Below are 23,040 nucleotides of genomic sequence, written 5' to 3' on the forward strand. Positions count from 1 at the left end.
ACCGGCTATCAGTACAAACGCGCACGCACACACGCACGCCCACAAACTCCAAGCAATGAAAAAAAAAATTAACCACTTCGCTCAATACACAGCAACATTCGGCATATTTACGAAGCAGCAAATCACATTAAGCACGTTCAACACCTTTCTAAAGGCACAACACCATCGCTTACTGTTTCGCAGTTCACTTCACTGCTCGCTGCTTGTTGACTGTTTTTCACCGTTTTTGCCCGTTTGCCACAGATATTTAACATCCTGTTCCGCTTGATCTGCCATTCAGTTGTTGCATACATTTCGGCGTGTTCACATTTGCGGCGCCAACGAATAATAATTTGAAATATTTTAAACATTTCGCGTATGATAAACAGACGGCAGGCAGTCAAATCGCCCAAATAAGCAAATTGTGTGCTAACCTAATAATTGGTGTTGAAATTAACTTTTAGTTTTATTGAAATCGCTTTTCGCTTGTGTTTTTGCGGTATTTTTAACAATTACTTTGAAAGTTTTTTTGTGAGTGTGATTAGTTAAATTATATTCAAAACGAACGAAATACAACAATTTAATGGAAGAGTAAATTGAAAATATCAAACGCGAAGAGTTTTGGAAAGGAAACTACCATAAACTGTCGATTGAAAGGTTAGTTATTGATCAGTATACAAATAAATATGTAAAACTATTCATAACTTAATGCATTATTTTTAAATGAAATTAAACAAGTAAGGAAGGTTAAGTTCGGGTGTAACCGAACATTACATACTCAGTTGAGAGCTATAGTGACAACATAAGGGAAAATAGCAATGTAGGAAAATGAACAGAGGGAAACCCTGGAATGTATTTTTAAAAGGGAGTGGGCCTTAGTTCTATAGGTGGACGCCTTTCGAGGTATCGCAATAAAGGTGGACCAGGGGTGACTCTAGACTTTGTTTGTACGATATGGGTATCAAATTAAAGGTATTAATGAGGGTTTTAAAAGGAAGTGGTGGTAGTTGTATATGTGAAAGCGTTTTCCAGATGTCGACCAAAATGTGGACCAGGGTGACCCAGAACATCATCTGTTGGATACCGCTAATTTATTTATATATAATACCTGCCAAGATTTTAAGGGTTTTTTATTTCGCCCTGCAGAACTTTTTCATTTTCTTCCACTTAATATGGTAGGTGTCACAACCATTTTACAGAATTTGTCTAAAGTTATATTTCGCGTCAATAAGCCAATCCAATTACCATGTTTCATCCCTTTTTTCGTATTTGGTATAGAATTATGGCATTTTTTTAATTTTTCGTAACTTTCGATATCGAAAAAGTGGGCGTGGTCATAGTCGGATTTCGTCCGTTTTTTACACCAATACAAAGTGAGTTCAGATAAGTACGTGAACAGAGTTTAGTAAAGATATGTCGATTTTTGCTCAAGTTATCGTGTTGACGACCATGCGGAAGGGCAGACGGACGTCTGTGTAAAAAAACTGGGCGTGGCTTCAACCGATTTCGCCCTTTTTCACGGAAAACAATTATCGTCCTAGAATCTAAGCCTCTACCAAATTTCACAAGGATTGGTAATGTTTTGTTCGACATATGGCATTAAAAGTATCCTAGACAAATTAAATGAAAAAGGGCAGAGCCACGCCCATTTTGAAAATTTCTTTTATTTTTGTATTTTGTTGCACCATATCATTACTGGAGTTGAATGTTGACATAATTTACTTATATACTGGAAAGATATTAACTTTTCTTTTAAAATTTGACTTTAAAAAAAAAATTTTTTTAAAGTGGGCGTGGTCGTTCTCCGATTTTGCTAATTTTTATTAAGCAAACATATAGGCCTATATTACACGTATTACCTCAATCCTAATCATAATTTCAGTGTATTGTGATTTAAAAAATTTAATTCGATCACGGAACGTATAACACTATCCGGGCCCTGATTACAGCAAACATGGAGTTGTTATTTTGTGTTTCGGAATAACTTAAATATTTCATCAATTTCTTTCCATGGCTCAATTATATGGTTGGCTCATCTCATCTGCTGATCTTATTTTTTTTTCATTTCACTGTATAGGGACTGTCAAAAGGAGACATTGACATATTGACAATTATTTAACGCCGTTTTTTTATTAAAAAGTAGTTTAACATGATAATGAGCCAACCATATAGTTGCACCATGTTTCTTTCTAAGCAAATTAACTGTGTGTTTTTAATACCGGTCTTAATATTTAAGAATTCATGAGCTTAACACCGGCTTATAATAATTGAATATTCAATTATTGTGTTTTTAAGAGAAACGGAAAGAAAGAAACATTTTCTGGCATATTGCGATGGTACCATTTCGAAAACCGCCACGTAATCATCATCAGGCAATTTCGTAATTTTATCAAGGGATTCACTGAGATTCTAAATGGTCACTACAAAATTTTTTAAAATATCTGTTTTATATCAAAAAAGAATATCTGATCCTCTAAAAACTGAATATTTATAGAATATTGTATAACTCTAAAGAAGAGGAAACTCTACTTAATGCCAACGAAATCTAGTTAACCCATTTGTGGGCACTGTACCGATTTGGGAACATTTAATCCTTGCGCATAGAAAAATAAACATACACAAGAAAGTGTTGGTGCCATTGCAAATATAATTTTCTTTTAAGATAGTCAGAAGTGTGGTGATTAAATTGTCGGTTCCATAACATTTCTCAGGTGCTCGAGTGGGAAAGTATCACGTTTCAGTTGTTCGCGTGGTCTTCCACGTGTAGGTCTTCGACGTGAGCAACGAACTGTCCTAGTTTCTTAAACAAACACTTGAGAAGTGTTACTCTTCCACGCAAATACCTGAAACGTGCTAGTTTTTCCCGCTAAAACGAATCGTGTAAGTTTTCCATGGAAATTTGAAACGTGCCAATCTTTAATGGGTCCGACGAAATAAAAATTTTAATAAATTGATCTTGATCTTAGTATACTTATTTTCCATTTTTTCTCCAAGAACGCACGTAAGGGTTTGATGAATTTGGAGTTGTAATTATTCAATTATAAACCCGTCAATTCAATAAATAAGTAATCAATTTCAATACTTTACGGCTCCGTGTAAAGAAAGAATAATCATTAGCTTTATTCAAAACTTCAAAACATGAATGTTCCAATATGGGCACAGTAGCCATATATATACTAAATAGGACCTCATATTACATATTGTAACGAATGTTAGCAGCACTGAGCGATGCTATCGTCTCTAAGCCGATGCTAACCAGTGACGTGAATGCACATCAATAATTCAATCATTATGTATCTACATAAACGAAACAATAACTGCGTCTACATATATGTACCATGTACGTATACGAGCAGCGGAGCGGCAATGCACAAACGCATGCATATATCTTATCTGAGTTGTCACCAGAGAGAGCAATAATTTGTGCACGTAGTTGTGGCTGGCGATTTTGTAGCCGAAACAACTAGTAAGTTCTAGAAATCGAAGAGCCTAGAAGTATGCAGCGTAAACTATAAAAGCGGGGCAAGCGAGTAAGAAGGAATTCAGTTTGATTTGAGATTTCGATTAAGCGCTATCTAGCGAGCTATAGCAGAATTATTTTGAATAGTAGAGTTTCAATTGAGCTATCAATCAGTTTGTTTATTAAGCTTGCTATTCGTTGCAAAGTATAAGTGTTATTGTGAAGTACTGTAATAAAGGCCATTTTTCAATTATTCAATATTGGAGTTATTTATTCAACAGTTTAGCGATACGAACTTAGCAGAGGGTTGCAAATAAATGGATTTGCAAGTAAAATCGTTACAATATTATGAAAATAAAGCATGAGAGAAAATTTAACGCTAGTAACAATTTCCAAGGTTTTAAGGAGCCATAAATTCCATCATAACAGACTGTTATAATATGAATTGGCATTTGATCCAGCAGGAAGCAGTTTTACTATTGAAGAAGAAGAGGGGTTTGATGGCTGAAAAGCTGAATCTAGAATACCTTGTGACTTCGGGATACATTTAGATATTTGCTCACGATACTGGTATGATCTCAGAAGCAGCCCATAGCAAAAACCTCTAGTCGTTGGCGATTGGAAGAACCCAAAGTGAATTTAGTATACTCAAATTTCAAATACTCCTGTTTATCGTAACTGTATTCTAAATTAGATAAATATGACACAAAATCCTAACAAACAATTTTTAAAAGTCTCATAATGGTAGCCGTTGGAAAAAAAAATGTGTTAAATATAAAGCATTTTAAAACCGAGTTAAAAAAATATTACCCACAGGTGTATATTGTACCAATTTGAGATTAATGATGTCAAACAAATTGAAAATCAAGGATAAATGTGTGATTTTCACTGTCTTATAACGGTTGTAGAAGCAAAACAAAAAATGGTACTGAAGGTGGCAAAAGGTCGAAACCAGTTTGTCTCCAAACGATATTTGGCAATGGCCGACGGAAAATGGCTACATTATATATCAGTTATTCAATCTGTCGGAAAAATAACAAAACCAAGACTAAAAGTGAAATTTGATACGACGAAAACAGAACATATAGGATATATGTAGAATCACATTCATCACCGGTTTGATCTCTTTTCTTTTTTGTAACAATGGAGCCATTCAATAAGTGCGATTGCTCACAATTTGTCATCCACATCCATTAACAGAGGTCCAAGCAGTTTCAACAGAGCTGGACCAAAGAGACATTGCAGCAATTGAAAAGATGGGTGGTAGAGACACATTACATGCAGGACATATATTTCGTATGTAGGAGTTGATTCTGGAGTTGATTCTGGATAAGTAAGAGTTTAACTTATTACACAATCCATATCGAATTTGTGCCAGAGTGGTGCGCATCTTCCTGAGCAGTCTGTTTCCTCAACGGCGAGTTTTGATTATTGTACAGTCAGAACGGGGCTCGCCGGGTGTTTATCGGCATAAGACTTACGCTAAAGTGAGGGCTTCCTACGCTTTTTGATTCAAGACCACCTTATGTCCCTACTGCCCCTTATGTCCCTGGGAGGCGGGGCCACTGAAATCAAGTGTTTGTTACGATGTTCATATTTCTGAGTATTTAACAGAAACTGCTCATACAGCATTTCGTTTCCCTGATTTTTTTTTTTTAAGTATTTCCACCACGTTTTGTATACGATGTTCTGGCGACATAAGAAGACATCCTGTGGCAGTTCTGTTCTGAAGGCGGTGTTTTGACAGTTCTGCAACTTCCACCAAAGTGTTTCCTTTAAGCTCGTCGACCATACCGGAGACGCCTAACAAGTGGCTTGTCACTTACTTTATAGGTAGCTATGAGTGTTTCTTTGTCTTGGCCTCAAGTGGCGTGACTCTTTGATTTATTTGGCAATTTCGAAATGAGAGTATGTTACGAGCTACCTTTTCGCAATTTTATGACATTTGATATGATACGACTTTTCTCACGTTTTATTTATAAAAGCCGTCAAAAGTCCAAGTGTTAAAGTATTTGATATTGTAAAAGGAACTCAAGCAAAGTCAAGCAAGCAACTTGTTTTAAGGCCGTAAACGAGCCAATGGAGAAATGACCAAGATTAACACAATGAAAGTCATTAAACAAGTTGGTAACATTAAAAAAGCCACCTCAAGTGTGTGTTCGAACCAGGGATGTTAAGGAAGCGAATAAACTAAAACCGGAGTCGGATTTCAAATCATAGTCGAAGCGGTGTACAAGAGGCACATATTTAGTTGGATCAAATGAGGATGTTGACTAAAATAATACTAATAAGAAAATTTGCATTACCTTAATCAATGGTGTAAGCTTATATAAGGACGTGCGAAATGAGTGCTTTTTCGAATATCCCTGAAAGTTGCCCTAACATGCCGGGACTTTCTGTATATTTGAAAATCCGTTTGCAACAGTAAACTTAAGGAACAGATTTAGTTTAGATATAATTCGGACTTTAAAAGTCGGACACGAAATCGGAGTCAGTCTAAATGTACGAAGAACTTAATCCGTCCGCTTGAGCACCTCTTGTCGTGCAAATGATCAAAATGGATTACACAGAAGTTTCGAACGTAGATAGGAATGGAGACAAAGGAAGAATGGAAGATGATATTGCTGCAAGTGGAAGAAGCAGGCATGTCCGAAAGAACATGTAATAAAGCCATCTCACAGTAAAAGAGTTCTCTCAAAGTACCGGACAGACTAAAGGATTGTCTAACGTTCGGGAGCCATGGTCGGGGTCGGAGAATAGACCAGAGAAGATGGATGAAATGAGTGAAAAGTCAAACAGAGATAACATAAAGACTCAAAGTTTCTCTAGGAGGTGAAAGCGAAAAAGAGATAACGCTGAGTCCGAAGGGGCAAAAAATTACGTAGTAAAGCAGTTCCCGATTGTGAAGCTAATTGATTGTAGCAATGTTTTGCAGATGTCTGCCGAAAGGTAGACGCGCTGCTGCCTCAGAACCCGCATGCACTTCTCGTTATCTCAGGCAACGGATGAGGGTCAGCATTATATGCTTCAAATAAACAAGCAGACGTAAGATATAGGAATAATGCCAGTTTGGCAGTTTTTTTCTTTCAGAGTGCCAAAACAAGATTCCTACGTTCTGTAAAAATATTTGATCTTAAGACAAATTTTCTTCAAAAGATGCCTCGCTCGTTGGTCACCAGATCAATATTTTTGATCCTGCAGGTCTTATCCAGGGCTTAAGTGAGTTTTTGATAGGATTCGGGTTTTGCTATTCACAGGCTGCATATCAAGGTCCTCGGTAGAAAGAATTGCTACTATCGTCCTTTATTTTCCGAAGAAGCTGTCGTTGTAGCAGTTCCTTTTTAGGGCTCCCTGAAATTTTACCCTTCGCTCACCCCAAGGTGATTAATATTCTACAGAAACTAAGCACCTGCTGTGGCGAGGTGACCTCTTGCATCGCAATGAGTCACACTACGAATCTTGAACCACAGGAAGAAAAGAGACTCGTTGCGTAATTTATAATTTTCCTCGAAATATTAAATAATCCATTCTTTATATTATTTCCTTTTTAGTTTCTAATGATATCATCTTTTAAAATATATTTACAATTGTTTTTATACTTAAGACTAGTAACATTTAGAGCTAACTAAAAACCGTCTAAATTCGGTGTATCTGTGAATGTGATTTCATTAGCTGCAGCTGAGCGCTGACACTCGATAAGTAAAATGCGATTATCACCGCTTTTAAGTACTTCACGTGGCACATAGAGTGTCACCTGTGGACCAACCGCGGGCCAATATCGACCCAAATTCTCACCATTTACAAATACTAACCCCTTACCCCAACCTTTAGTGTCTAAGTACGTATCGGCAACTTGTCCCCCAGCAATCGACAGTTTACCATGATAAATAGTTGGCCCATTTCGCAAAACCGTGCTACCTTCGGCTTTGTGAAAAATACCACTATTACCACCTTGTGTAGCATTTACTAATGCTATTAAAGTTTCAATATCCTCCACGGATTCCAAAGGATATTTTGTCATAGTCCAATTGGAGAGTACATCCTTACCGAGCACCACATTGCTGGTTATGCCTTTGAAATCTGTTACGGGTCCATAATTAATACGTCCCTGATTTTCTACCAACAATTGTAAACGTTCGCCGTAAGTGGGACTTATTGGTAACTCAAAGATTGGTGTCTCGCGTGAAAGTATACCGACGAGTTGGTCGTCGATATAAATATAAGCACGATCATGCACGCCGCTTGCACGTAATATGGTGGGATCATTTTTAAAAGACGGCAGCGTAGTCTCGTACAACACAAAACCTGAATATTGATCCAAGGCCTCGAACGTCTTCGGTTTTGTGCTTAATACAACGCCAGCTGATAATGTTTCACGACCCTGCTTGGATAAAAAAGTACAGCACGCATTTAAACGAATTGTACCATAGTGTTTTCTTGGTATTGGTTCGGGCAGTGGTATATTGGGTATGGGCAAATAGTTTCCAATTATCTCGCGCAACTTCAAAAATTTCGCTGTTATATCACCAGCCTCCGTCATGGGTGCATCATAATCATAAGAAGTAATGTCAGGTTGATAGCGTCCGGGACCACCGTCGTTTGCCCCAGCTGTGAAGCCAAAGTTTGTGCCACCAAACATCATGTAAAAGTTGACACTGGCACCAACATCCAGCATTTCGCTGAAAATGCAAAGAAAAATAAAATTATAGTTTAGTTTTTTTTTCGACTTCGGACCATATGCATATGCTCAATGGACCAATCTGAACAACTTCATTGAGATACTATGCGCCCGAAACCTATTTCCATCCCGCGATTCTAAGAATCAAGTTTGCTTGTTAGCGGCTTGAAATTTCGACTTTGTTGCTATACACATTAATACTAAATATTTTCTTGCTAAAGTTTAAGCTGCAAACTTTTTAGATTTCTTATCTGACTTTAATTTAAATTATGATACGCAATTCAAGTTCGGTTCAGGCTGGTATGCAGATGTCGGACAAGGTTTTTATTTCGTGTTTCTGTGCTCGTGTGCTGCGCTCAAGCTAGGTCCAAGGAAACTACTTGTATTTGCCAAGAGGGCGGAGTTTTTCTATAACATAAGTCCTTGCACATAATTGGGTGTTTTCCGTTTGGTCGTCAAACATATTCTGATGACAATATGGACACATTCAATATTTGTGAGACTTTGATTAACCGGCCAGTTCAACCTAACCGCGAAAACGGCTCTCCTTTATACACACATATTATACAGTATCATCTCTAGTTCAACGTCCTATTTTAGTGTTAGTTTTAGTATTGGTTTCGGTTGCCGTCACGACTTTGGTTTGGTTTTACTTTTCCTTTTGGTTATTGCTTAAGTTCTCATTTCGGTTTCGGTTCCTATTTCGCTTAGATTTCGATAACAGCTTTCATTCGGGTTCGGCTTTGGTTTCAGCTCCAGTTTAGATTTTGATCTGGCTTTGGTCCTGTTCTCGATTCCAGGTTGTGATTCGGTTTCGGTCTGTTTTCGGTACAGTTTCGTTCCTCAATTCGGTATCAGTTTCGTATTCAGTTTCCGTTCCTGATTCACTTCGAGTTTGGGTTGTGCTCTTTTTGTATTGGTTTCAGTATCGTTTTAAATTTCCGTTCCAAATTCGGTTGCAGTTTTAGTTTCGTATTCAGTTTCGGTCTTAGTGCCGGTTCCGCTTTCATTTCCAGATATCGTTCCAGTTTTGTTTTTAGTACTGTTTTGGTCCTGATCTCGGTATGTTTTCGATTTAATCTGTGGCCGGTTTCTATCTTCGATTAGATTCCGTTGCCGATTTGGGTTCGGTTACTTTCTCTCGTCACCGTAATACAAGAATTATTATTATCAAACACATCGTCATACATAATTATACTGCATTTTCTTGCCTACTTTCCTCTCCTTCATCTTCTTAACATTTGCTTTTCTCTTTGCTTCCTTTATTTTTCTCCTTTTTTTATACTTCGATTTTGGTTTTTCTGATTTCGTTCCTTTTTCTTAACTGAACTGGTCTCTGAATGCGCTCATATCAACTCAGCCATATCATTGTCCCCACATTACGTTTACGATTTCAATTATATTCTGGATTTCCCCATACCTTGAGCAAAGATGCTTTTACACATCAAAATAAATTTGCAACAAAAAACTTTTTAATCTGAAAACTACCTCTTCCAAATAGCCGGTTCGAAATCGGTTGTAAACTTTTATAAGGTTCAGGAAAGTTGTTCAAAATGGTTCCGTATTTTCAACGCCCTACAGAATATCTCACTATTATTCAGTAACTATTTCTTACATAAATGATTTGGTAATCGATTCGGTGCGCACACGCGCCATCGCTTCCGACCAATGTGTCAGCCAACCTGGATAAAATTCAGCATTGACCAACGGACCTTTCGGTTGTATCTGCCGTAAACGTGCCCAATAACTACTTATTTGATCGCCCGCACCAAAGTCCATCGTAGCTAGCACCCCTTCAATATGTCCGCAGTTTAGCACACTCGGTCCATCGTTGGTGAAGAGCACTGCCTTGTCTTGGACGTGCGCAAGTGTTTCATCACGTAACCAAGTACGATATTTCTTATCACAGGCGTAATAGGAACCATATTCATTTTCTACCTGCACCATAATTATAGGCCCGCCATTTCCATAGAGATAAGGTTTCATGCGCTCGAAAAGTACATTGTACCAGGTCCGTACTTCGAATAGGTAATCTGTGTAAAATATAAATGGGAATGTAAATTTTAGATATTTTTAACAAGGTTATGTTATTTAGAGCGTTCTTATACACCCGAACTTTTGTTGCGGTAGCAGTAGAGTTGCCACTAGGGTTTTATTTAAATCTGTACAAACGTAGATCTATTTCTGTAAATGGACAAGAAAAGTTTTGGTGTATAAATACTAACTTACGATACCTACTTATATCCGATGTACGCAACTTTATGGTAGGATATTTCGTGAGCAGCCAGTAGGGAAAACCACCCTAAAAATGCATAAAAGAACAATACTTTTTTATCAACTTTAGAAAATTCAGCCACCAAATCGTTTTAACAGTTCTCAATTGGTCGGAGGGTCCTGCAGCGATATTTGAATAAAAACTGCTTTTTTTTTTTTGTTGGTATTTTTTTCTTTTTAACAGTCCTTAAGTGCATACACTTTTATGCAGAGCTAAATACATACACAACTATATAAACAAACAAAAAAAAAACATACAAAAAAATACAAAAAATAACTTGTGCATACTTTGTAGTTTTGCAGGTTTTTTGTAGCATTAATAGCGTCCAGCCACACGAAAGGATATAAATGAGGGTACCCTGCTATAGTCTTTAGGATACACTTTTGCTGAACATCTCTGCATTGTCGACTAAATGCCTTGAGAAATATCAACCGAAAAACTTGATTATGGCAACAGGGAAATAAGAAAGCACTTCACGAATTGGCTATCTAGCCAAGGCTTTGCTGTCAACATACTGTGACGAATATTAGCATCACTAAGCTGATGCTAAATAAATCACGCAACATTAAAAAAAACATGAAGCAGCCACTCGTATATGCATGAACATATCAATCATCATTTGCACACATATATAAAAGGCAACGAAGAGATAACTCACACACAGATGTAGTCATCAGTCGAAGTTGTTATTCACACATACATACAGGGCCGCGGAGAGGGGGAGGCAGCCAGGGCAATTGCCCTGGAGTCCGGAAGGTTTTTGGGGGCCCGGCAAGGCAAAGCAGTATTGACAGTACTCTAACTAGGATTCCATAGATACATACATATTGTGTTGCTACAAAAAATTGTTTTAAAATTGAAAATCACTTTTCTAAAATCATAAGCATCCTATCAAATACTATGGGGCATAGTCATAGTCGAAATAAAATGTGATTTTAAGTTAGATAAACGTTTTTGACACAATTTTAAAAGCGCTATCTGTCAAAAATGCTTCAACTGCTTTTCGTTGCAGAACTACATTCGGAGTTGTTGCCAAACACTGCCGAGGGGCGACCCCGCTTAGAAAAATTTTCTTCTATATGAAAAACCTTATTTCTAAAATTTTGATGTTGCTTTGCCCGGGGTGCGAACCCAGGGCATACGGTGTGGCAAGCGGAGCACGCTACCATTACACCATATCACATACGTTTGAGAAATATCGAACAAATGGTAGACCAAGGGTGACGTTTCTTGGAACGATGTTCCTTCATCCTTTGTTAATGAAAATGAACCTGGGTAACCCTGAATGTGTTTGTACGATATGGGTATCAAATAAAAGGTGTTTATGAGTATTTTAAAAAGGAGTGGTCCTTAGTTGTATATGTGAAGGCGTTTTCGAGATATCGACCAACATGTGGACCAGGGTGACCTAGAACATCATCCTTCGGGTACCGCTAATTTATTTGTATATGTATATAATACCACGAACAGTATTCCTGACATGATTCCATTTGACTTTTAAAATTTTTTTTTCGTCATCCGATTTTGCTAATTTTTATTTAGAGTAATCCACCCGCCAAATTTCATCGTGATATCTTCAACGACTGACAGATTACAGATTGCAAAACTTTTAAATTGCCTTCTTTTAAAAGTGGGCGGTGCCACGCCCATTGTCCAAATTTTACTAGTTTTCTATTCTGCATCATTGGGTCAATCCACCTACCAAGTTTCATCGCTTTATCCGTCTTTGGTAATGAATTACCGCACTTTTTCGGTTTTTCGAAATTTTCGATATCGAAAAAGTGAGCGTGGTTATAGTCCGATTTCGTTCATTTTAAATAGAAATCTGAGATGAGTGCCCTGGAACTTATATACCAAATTTCATTAAGATACCTCAAAATTTATTCAAGTTATTGTGTTAACGGACAGACGGACGGACGGACATGGCTAAACGGATTTCTTTTTTCGCCCAGCTCATTTTGATATATAGACGTATATATTTATCTCGATTAGTTTATGCCGTTACGGGGTACCGTTATGAGAACAAAATTAATATACTCTGTGAGCTCTGCTCAGCTGAGTATAAAAACGTTGTTTCAATAAGAAACGATATCCAGCGACACCTTTTGCCAAAGTAAAATCGTATTTTGGTAAAATATCAGCTCCTTAAGGCCCTGGAAAACTTTCCATATTCACAACGCCCAATTCGTAAACATATTTTCACTTAATATATTTATACTGGCTTCGGTTATTGGTGCCTTAACCTAAAATGATAACTTCATGAAATAGAAAATGTAAAAAATTTCGAAACGAAAAATATAATCTCCAGCATGTGCGCTGGCGAGTTTAGCGCAAACATTTATAGATTGTGGGTATGGGTGAAAACCAACAACTAATTGGCTGGCTATGGTATCGTTATGACTAAGGCTTTATTCTATGAATTCAATAACCGATTACGGTGATTCCATAGAGTTGTTTCGATCATCTGTTTTACATGGAGTTTGCCTGGGCCTGAAAGTAGTTGTTGCGCAATTTTCTTTTTATCTCATGATCTATTCATACGCGAGGAAACTTTACAGTAGTGATCAAACTATGGTCTCACAATTTAAGGCACATACATACGTACCACTTTCATTGCATACAATCAAAAATATGTATTTATTTGCAATCATAACAATTTATTTGCACACGATGTATAAAACAAATGATATATAAAATGATACATGAGATATAAAACAAATATCGACTGTTGAGTGGAATGTCACCATATCTCAATTCGAAAACGACCTATCTCAAATTGTTTCGAAGTCCGGTGTTTTGTCGAGTAAGGGTGTATTCCACTCAACAGTGAATTTATAACAACTCCGATGCATAGGGAACTAAAAAATCTCTAACTTTTTGATTTTTTAAATTTGTAAAAAAATTCGGAAAACCGGCCGCAGTACCAAGAGAGTGTGCCACCGCACAAAGTTTTCGATCCACAATTGCCCCTGCTCCAGAATCTTTATAACCCAGTCTACCTCCTTCAGTTCCAGCACAAATGATTTTGTCTGGTATCTCGGCCGAATATGAAGTTTCGCTCTTGCATGCATCCTTTTGTATTATAGGCATTTTAGCAGTTCTGAGATAAGGACAACTTTGTTCAGATATAGGGTCCCAACCCCATCCACTAACACGCATATCATTGCCCGGTTCTAATTCGGTATTGGTATCGCAAAGCTTTACATGCGCTACAAAATTTGTAACCCATTCAAAACGATTCTCCACTACAACCACAGCTATATAGAATGGATCGTCCTCATCTTCCAAAAATATACCGCTCACTTGGAGTGATTGACTATGATATGATAAATGGTTTGAACCAGCTCTAACGGTGAGATCCTGCCAATTTGTCCGGAATTCGTATACGCAAGGCCCATCTGTAACCACCGAACGCTTGGAGATTATTGAACCAACGCAAAGATAGTCGGAACAACAAAATATTGCAACCGTGTGTGCGCTGTTCTTTATTTCTATAATTTTTTTATTTATAACGCGAAATTCCGCATTCGTATTGGAAAAGCAGCGTAGAACGACAAAAAACATCGCGAAAATATGGCGTGAATTCATTTTCAATTAAGAACTTTTGCATCAATCTTTAAATATGAAGTACATCGAGATTAATTTTGTGGGCGCTATTTATACCAAATTGAGCAATGTGAATAAAAAGTAAGCAAAAACCTTTCAGTAAAAATTCCAGGAATTTTAAATAACAACAATACATTTTAATTAAAGTCAAGGCTACACAACAAAAAATCTTGTTTGTTTTCACTCGGCCCATTATAAATAAAATAAATAAATAAATGCAAGGCGCGATAACCTCCGAAGAGATTTTAGGCCGAGCTTATCTTCCAATTTGCGTCGTGGTTCTTTTAATTTTTCCTGCAAATTGGCGGGTCGACACCTACGTGATTTTACGGCGAATCCGAACGGTATCTACAAGGCAGATGAGCTTCCACCAAAGAGCTTTTCATACATACATTCGGAGTGTATGCTAAACACTTTTTATACCTTTCATGAACATTAAATGTTATATTAACTTTGGTCCGATGTTTGTAACGTTGAGAAATATAGAAGATGGACTCACCATTAAGTATACCGAATTGATCAGGGCGACGAACTGAGTTGATATAGCCATGTCCGTCTATCCGCCCGTCTGTCTGTTTGAACGCAACTAGTATCTCAAATTCTGAGATATCTCAATGAAATTTGGCACAAGGATGTATTTTTGTATTATATTTGACATTTGTCGGATCCAGTAGGATCGGACCACTATAACATATATCTCCCATACAACCGATCCTTCAGATAAGACGATTTTGGTCATTCCTGCCGCAATTTAGAAAGTATAAACGTGATTCTAATATATCATAGAAGATATCCTGAAAAAATCACTTTGATCGGAGGTATATATAGTTATATCCCATACAACCGATCGTTCAGATAGAAAGATTTTTGGCCATTTCTCCCTTAATTTCGAAAGTATAAACGTGAAACTCGGTGATATATATTTTAATATATCACATATGATTTTATAAAAAAATCACTTTGATCGGAGCTATATATAGTTATATCCCATACAACCGATCGTTCAGATAAGGGGGTTTTTTGCCATTTTTTATTTTATATTTATCTTAAAAATCGTTTAGGTATGCACATCTGTTCACTATATATTTCTTATCTTATACATCCGATTATTTGGAGATTACGAACGGGATAAGATTTTTGTTCAGCCCCATTCATGAAAGTATGAAGTCTTCGGCACAGCCAAAGACAGTCCCGTCCTTACTTGGTTCTAATTAAAAACGTTTTTCTCCATTCTTGATGTTCTGCTCGGGTGTTGAACCCAGGACCCAGACAGAGCATGCTACCATGACACCAATTCGGTCGCCTCGAAAAATTAATTCTGGATGGTTTTGGGGATCCGTCCTGGATTCCGTCGGGGTAATTCGAGACTTTTTCGGGATCATTTGCGCTTCCTTCCGGCATCATTTCTGGATGGTTTTATGGCAGTATACAATATATCACATAATTAGTTTGCGAACAAATATAACTTAACTAGCAGACCCGGCAGACGTTGCTCTGCCCCAAATTTGGTCTATCTGCATACATTTTAAAAGCTTTTTCCGTCTAACTCTGCCCTCGCCCCTCTACACTTTTTCCTAATCTTTGTATTCACTCCTCCCTCCGTATTTTTCGCTTCATGTATCTCCATCTTCGTCTCATTCTATCTCTTTCTCAGTCTCCTTCTCTCTTTTCTCTTCTCTCAATTTTTTCTCATTCTTCGTCATATCTTATTGCCAGTCCCAGAGGGTGGTATATATTTTGTTCCAGTCCCAATCCGAGTCTCAGCCCCAGTCCTAGTCCTAATCCCAGTCCCAGTCCGTCTCTGTCTACTTCCCGGAAAAAAGCATCGTAAATACTAATATAGGCAAATTTATATACCAAATTTCAGGCAAATCGAATAGGATGTATGTAAATAGGTATGTGGGTATTATTAATTCATGTCCTTATTTGGGCTTCGCATGCATATTGAAAAGTTTTTCCAGGTTGAGCTCTCAGCAACAGCTTTCATTTGATATCCATAGTACACACACATTCTAGGGGTATCCGGGTCCATCTTTTGGCCTATATCTCGAGACCCTAGTCACCCAGGGGTGTAAAACTCACTCTGTACTAAAGCATACAGCAAAAGTTTCAATTTGATACCCATAATGTAAAAACACATTCTAGGTGTATCCGGGTCCACGTTTTGGCCCTAGTCACCCAGAGACATAAAACTTACTCTGTACTAAAGCACACATCAACAGCTTCAATTTGATATCCATAATGTAAAGACACATCCTAGTGTTACGCTGATCCACGTTTTGGCCTATATATCTAGACCCTAGTCACCAATAGGTATGATAACTACCCTGTACTAAAGCACTCATCAACAGCTTCAATTTGATACCCATAGTGTAAAAACACTATCTAGGCGTTCACGGGTCCACGTTTTGGTCTATATCTCGAGACCCTGTGCGTCGATCCTGAATTTGCTATAAACCTCACGGAGCCCAAGACCTCTCCAACGAATGCCAAGTCGTGGAAATCGCTTCGTGCGTTCTGGAGTTATAACGTCAGGAAGGAAAACCCGACTTATTGTTAACAAAAAGAAAATAAATGTAAGGCGCGATAACCTCCGAAGAGATCTAAGGCCGAGCTTCTCTTCCAATTTGCGTCGTGCTCCTCTTGCTTTTCCCTACAAATTGGCCGGACGGACCTACATTTTTATGCCGACTCCGAACGGCATCTGCAAGGCAGATGACTTTTCACTGAGAGCTTTTCATTGCAGAAATACACCCGGAGCGCTTGCCAAACACTGCCGAGGGACGACCCCGCTTAGAAAAATTGTCTTCTAATTGAAAAACCTTATTTCTAATATTTTGATGTTGCTTTGCCCGGGGTGTGAAACCAGGGCATACGGTGTGGTAGGCGGAGCACGCTACCATCACACCACGGTGGCCGCTGACTTATTGTGTGGGATATGTGTGCTTTTCCGTATTTAATCTGGTTTTATGGGGGTATAGAATAGATCACATAATTAGTTTGCTAACAAATATAACTGAATTAGTGGGGTATGTGTGCTTTTCCGTATTTAATCTGGTTTTATGGCAGTATACAATAGATAACATAACTAGTTGGCGAACAAATATAACTTAATTAGTGGGGTATGTGTGCTTTTCCGTATTTAATCTGGTTTTATGGCAGTATACAATAGATAACATAAGTAGTTTGCGAACAAATATAACTTAATTAGTGGAGTATGTGTGCTTTTCCGTATTTAATCTGGTTTTATGGCAGTATACAATAGATAACATAAGTAGTTTGCGAACAAATATAACTTAATTAGTGGAGTATGTGTGCTTTTCCGTATTTAATCTGGTTTTATGGCAGTATACAATAGATAACATAAGTAGTTTGCGAACAAATATAACTTAATTAGTAGAGTATGTGTGCTTTTCCGTATTTAATCTGGTTTTATTGCAGTATACAATAGATAACATAACTAGTTGGCGAACAAATATAACTTAATTAGTGGGATATGTGTGCTTTTCCGTATTTAATCTGGTTTTATGGGAGTATAGAATAGATCACATAATTAGTTTGCTAACAAATATAACTTAATTAGTGGAGTATGTGTGCTTTTCCGTATTTAATCTGGTTTTATGGCAGTATACAATAGATAACATAAGTAGTTTGCGAACAAATATAACTTAATTAGTGGAGTATGTGTGCTTTTCCGTATTTAATCTGGTTTTATGGCAGTATACAATAGATAACATAAGTAGTTTGCGAACAAATATAACTTAATTAGTGGATTATGTGTGCTTTTCCGTATTTAATCTGGTTTTATGGCAGTATACAATAGATAACATAAGTAGTTTGCGAACAAATATAACTTAATTAGTGGAGTATGTGTGCTTTTCCGTATTTAATCTGGTTTTATTGCAGTATACAATAGATAACATAACTAGTTGGCGAACAAATATAACTTAATTAGTGGGGTATGTGTGCTTTTCCGTATTTAATCTGGTTTTATGGCAGTATACAATAGATAACATAACTAGTTTGCGAACAAATATAACTTAATTAGTGGAGTATGTGTGCTTTTCCGTATTTAATCTGGTTTTATTGCAGTGTACAATAGATAACATAACTAGTTGGCGAACAAATATAACTTAATTAGTGGGGTATGTGTGCTTTTCCGTATTTAATCTGGTTTTATGGCAGTATACAATAGATAACATAACTAGTTTGCGAACAAATATAACTTAATTAGTGGGATATGTGTGCTTTTCCGTATTTAATCTGGTTTTATGGGAGTATAGAATAGATCACATAATTAGTTTGCTAACAAATATAACTTAATTAGTGGAGTATGTGTGCTTTTCCGTGTTTAATCTGGTTTTATGGCAGTATACAATAGATAACATAACTAGTTTGCCAACAAATATAACTTAATTAGTGGAGTATGTGTGCTTTTCCGTATTTAATCTGGTTTTATGGCAGTATACAATAGATAACATAAGTAGTTTGTGAACAAATATAACTTAATTAGTGGAGTATGTGTGCTTTTCCGTATTTAATCTGGTTTTATTGCAGTATACAATAGATAACATAACTAGTTGGCGAACAAATATAACTTAATTAGTGGGGTATGTGTGCTTTTCCGTATTTAATCGGGTTTTATGGCAGTATAAAATAGATAACATAAGTAGTTTGCGAACAAATATAACTTAATTAGTGGGGTATGTGTGCTTTTCCGTATTTAATCTGGTTTTATGGCAGTATAAAATAGATAACATAACTAGTTGGCGAACAAATATAACTTAATTAGTGGGATATGTGTGCTTTTCCGTATTTAATCTAGTTTTATGGCATTATACAATATATAATATAACTAGTTGGCGAACAAATATAACTTAATTAGTGGGGTGTGTGTGCTTTTCCGTATTTAATCTGGTTTTATGGCAGTATACAATAGATAACATAACTAGTTGGCGAACAAATATAACTTAATTAGTGGGGTATGTGTGCTTTTCCGTATTTAATCTGGTTTTATGGCAGTATACAATAGATAACATAAGTAGTTTGCGAACAAATATAACTTAATTAGTGGAGTATGTGTGCTTTTCCGTATTTAATCTGGTTTTATGGCAGTATACAATAGATAACATAAGTAGTTTGCGAACAAATATAACTTAATTAGTGGAGTATGTGTGCTTTTCCGTATTTAATCTGGTTTTATGGCAGTATACAATAGATAACATAAGTAGTTTGCGAACAAATATAACTTAATTAGTGGAGTATGTGTGCTTTTCCGTATTTAATCTGGTTTTATGGCAGTATACAATAGATAACATAAGTAGTTTGCGAACAAATATAACTTAATTAGTGGAGTATGTGTGCTTTTCCGTATTTAATCTGGTTTTATTGCAGTATACAATAGATAACATAACTAGTTGGCGAAGAAATATAACTTAATTAGTGGGGTATGTGTGCTTTTCCGTATTTAATCTGGTTTTATGGCAGTATACAATAGATAACATAACTAGTTGGCGAACAAATATAACTTAATTAGTGGAGTATGTGTGCTTTTTCCGTATTTAATCTGGTTTTATGGCAGTATACAATAGATAACATAAGTAGTTTGCGAACAAATATAACTTAATTAGTGGAGTATGTGTGCTTTTCCGTATTTAATCTGGTTTTATGGCAGTATACAATAGATAACATAAGTAGTTTGCGAACGAATATAACTTAATTAGTGGAGTATGTGTGCTTTTCCGTATTTAATCTGGTTTTATGGCAGTATACAATAGATAACATAAGTAGTTTGCGAACAATTATAACTTAATTAGTGGAGTATGTGTGCTTTTCCGTATTTAATCTGGTTTTATGGCAGTATACAATAGATAACATAAGTAGTTTGCGAACAAATATAACTTAATTAGTGGAGTATGTGTGCTTTTCCGTATTTAATCTGGTTTTATGGCAGTATACAATAGATAACATAAGTAGTTTGCGAACAAATATAACTTAATTACTGGATTATGTGTGCTTTTCCGTATTTAATCTGGTTTTATGGCAGTATACAATAGATAACATAAGTAGTTTGCGAACAAATATAACTTAATTAGTAGAGTATGTGTGCTTTTCCGTATTTAATCTGGTTTTATTGCAGTATACAATAGATAACATAACTAGTTGGCGAACAAATATAACTTAATTAGTGGGGTATGTGTGCTTTTCCGTATTTAATCTGGTTTTATGGCAGTATACAATAGATAACATAACTAGTTTGCGAACAACTATAACTTAATTAGTGGAGTATGTGTGCTTTTCCGTATTTAATCTGGTTTTATGGCAGTATACCTGTACAATCAAAGTTAATATACTCTGTGAGCTCTGCTCAACTGAGTATAAAAATGCAAAGAAGTAGAAAAAGACTGATAAAAAGCCGACATACAAATGCACGCTACTGTAAAATACACAAATTCCGAACTCTCATGCTTGATTCACAGCCTGGGATACAAAGAGTATATTAAAAAGTTCCTCTGGCAGGCCGAAACAGCCAGTATATATCGTTATTTTAATTTACAAAGGCTCTAACCAACAAAATTTTTGAAAATGCGCGTTTCTCAGATTTTCGTATGTTAATTATAATGCACCACCAGTAAAAGTGTTAGTAGTGAATGTAAAATGAAAACGATTTTTGATTCTCCTATAAAATTTTAAATTTATACCTTAGCACCTTTGTTAATTAAGCTAATATCAACTGAAGTTGGATTACCCTTTTCGAATGGTCAAGATCTGAAGTACAATAAAATAATATTATTTTAGTTTTGCAATAAATCCACGTCATTGTGATAAGTTTGTTATGGCTAAGAATATTTATAGCTTAATTGTCTTAATTTAAGTAACGCGGATAGTTATAACTAAGGTGCTGAAAGATTACGCCAAGCCTAAGCAAGAAACAGGTACATATATAAAAGTTTGGCAGCGAAACAAAAAGTTAAAAGCGATAAAAGAGTTAGTTGATTAAATCAACATTTGAGGAGTTCCGAATTAAAAGGCAAGAAGTGACTCCTATATTCCTAAATAAATGTGAAAAAGTGCTCAATCTTAAATGGAGGCACATTTTCAAATGGTACTTATGATATTCTAGCAGTTATGGAAGGACACGCATGCAACCAAAAAATAACAATTATCGGACGACTAGATTTGAAGTTAAGGCAGATAGTTGTTTGTAATTATTGCGGTTTGGTCTGAAAACTATTATTTAATGTGTTGTGGTTCCACATTTTTTGGAATCATTGCATTTTGGCTTGGAACTTATGTTATTTGGGAAACTTTTGTGTGAGAAGTATTTGGTGTTTTTAGAATAAAACATTTTGAGCCATCATTTTAGTGACCATGGAATAAATGGTTGGACCTCTTTTACTCTTTTTTACATACTGGTACTCCAATATCATTTTTTGGGAACTTTTGGGAAATTTCTTGCATGTAGGTGTTCCATTTTGTATTGTGAAGTAAATATTCCCAGCTGAAATAGAGAAGCCTGGCCTATGACAACGTAATGAAAATTTTACCACATTTTATAAACGTATGAGGATCAATTGTGGTGTACTCGTATACTCTTTAAACATTCCCAAGTTACTCCTTAAATTGTCCTAAAGGAGTACACCAGTACTCCACATCTTATACTCATTCATATACACATAACATAATATTCAACTCGAAAAATGTGTGAAATAATATCGTTTTGCTATGAAACGTTGTTTTTGGAATGTTTCAGAATGGCTAAAATGTCTGTTTATTATTTTTCATATGGATTATTACACCAAAAGTGAAATTAAATCACATTCATATGTCAAAAAAAGTAAAGGGTGCACTTATTGCGTTTTGGTGTGGAACTGCTCATTTATAAAAAGAAACACTGAGTATATGTATTATATCGAACGCCAAGATTAATGAATATCTGACTTAACAAACAGAAATTTCGAAGATATGTGTACCTCCGGGTTTCCGAATTCAAAACCTGCCGAACTGACTTTTTATGCCTCCACTAATCAGCTTTGTAAAAAAAAAGTTGTATTGGCATATATGGTAAAGACAGTAAGGTTTTTGCATTTTCTGAACATTCCATTTTTTTATTTGATAGTTGTTTTTATTTAAGTGTGCAATACATGCCATTGTGGATAAGACAAGCGTGATAACTTCTGCATAGCCGTCAAAATTACAAATAGAACAAGCGATCACCTTATTTTTATTTAACTATCGTGGTATCATTCTGTATCTCTTCCTATCACCCGCTGAAGATAGCCGGCCCTTTTTTTTTTTTTTTTTTTTTTGCGGGGAGGCTGAAAAATGCCTAATGCACCATAATTGCTGCCGTCGCAGCAACCGTGTGTCCGTAGACTAAAAAACAGCCCCGTTCTGGAACCGTCGCCCACCCCGGCACAACTTTCGCATTACTTCAGGGTGGCGTTCCATATTTCTCATTTTTTAAGAGCCTACTGTTGTCCCTGCGTCCAGGTTCCCGCTATTTGCTCTGAGTGTCCATTTAATCGCCACTGCTTCGCATGCGCATTTCTCTGCGCTCCCTCTCAGCATCCATCAAGCGTGTCATTACTATAAATGCCATTTTGCTCACTGCAGTCCAGCATTCTTTCCTGTTGCACATATGTGAAACTAAATTTCTCGTGGTAGGTTCCTCCCCAAAGACTCCATGCAAGGTGAGTATTTCTTCGTGGAAACGGGGGCAGTAGAACATGACGTGTTCTGCGTTTTCTAACTCTGTGGTACACATTGGGCAATGAGGATCTTCCTCTATCCTACGCTTCCATAAATACTCTTTGAAACCGCCATGTCCACTCATTATCTGCGTGAGATGGTAGTTCAGTTCGCCGTACTTCCGCTCATTCCATTGAGCTACGTTCCAAACTAGTGTGAAAGTCCAACGCCCTTTACTCGAGGCCTCCCACCGTTCTTGCCACTTAGCTATTGTTTGTGTCCTTGCTCTTTTCTTGTCTTCTTCAGAGGGTCGCTCGATATTAGTGTTATACAGATCGGCCATTTCGCTTG

General features: G+C 36.6%; 2 protein-coding genes across 5 annotated transcripts in view; one reads left to right on the forward strand and one right to left on the reverse strand.

Annotated features, from left to right (window-relative positions):
- Positions 1-288: 288 nt before the first annotated feature.
- Positions 289-23,040, forward strand: part of Tk (Tachykinin) — a 95,969-nt gene continuing 73,217 nt past the window's right edge. The window contains exon 1 of one of the 2 annotated variants that reach the window (XM_067778392.1): positions 289-636. The gene's annotated coding sequence lies outside the window, so the exon portion shown is untranslated. Of the gene's footprint in view, positions 637-14,058; positions 14,080-23,040 lie in introns of those variants that run through there. The other variant, XM_067778395.1, reaches the window with a different exon arrangement.
- Ect3 (Ectoderm-expressed 3) overlaps positions 6,931-23,040 on the reverse strand; it is a 49,776-nt gene continuing 33,666 nt past the window's right edge. For all 3 annotated transcript variants that reach the window (XM_067778390.1, XM_067778389.1, XM_067778391.1), the window contains exons 4-6: positions 10,356-10,419; positions 9,733-10,150; positions 6,931-8,118 (exon numbers count right to left, since the gene is read on the reverse strand). In XM_067778390.1, coding sequence (XP_067634491.1) covers positions 7,065-8,118; positions 9,733-10,150; positions 10,356-10,419 — 1,536 coding nt within the window. In that variant the 3' untranslated portion in view covers positions 6,931-7,064. The remainder of the gene's footprint in view (positions 8,119-9,732; positions 10,151-10,355; positions 10,420-23,040) is intronic.

The sequence above is a fragment of the Eurosta solidaginis genome, chromosome 1 (genome assembly GCF_040869045.1).
Source record: "Eurosta solidaginis isolate ZX-2024a chromosome 1, ASM4086904v1, whole genome shotgun sequence".
NCBI lineage: Eukaryota > Metazoa > Arthropoda > Insecta > Diptera > Tephritidae > Eurosta > Eurosta solidaginis.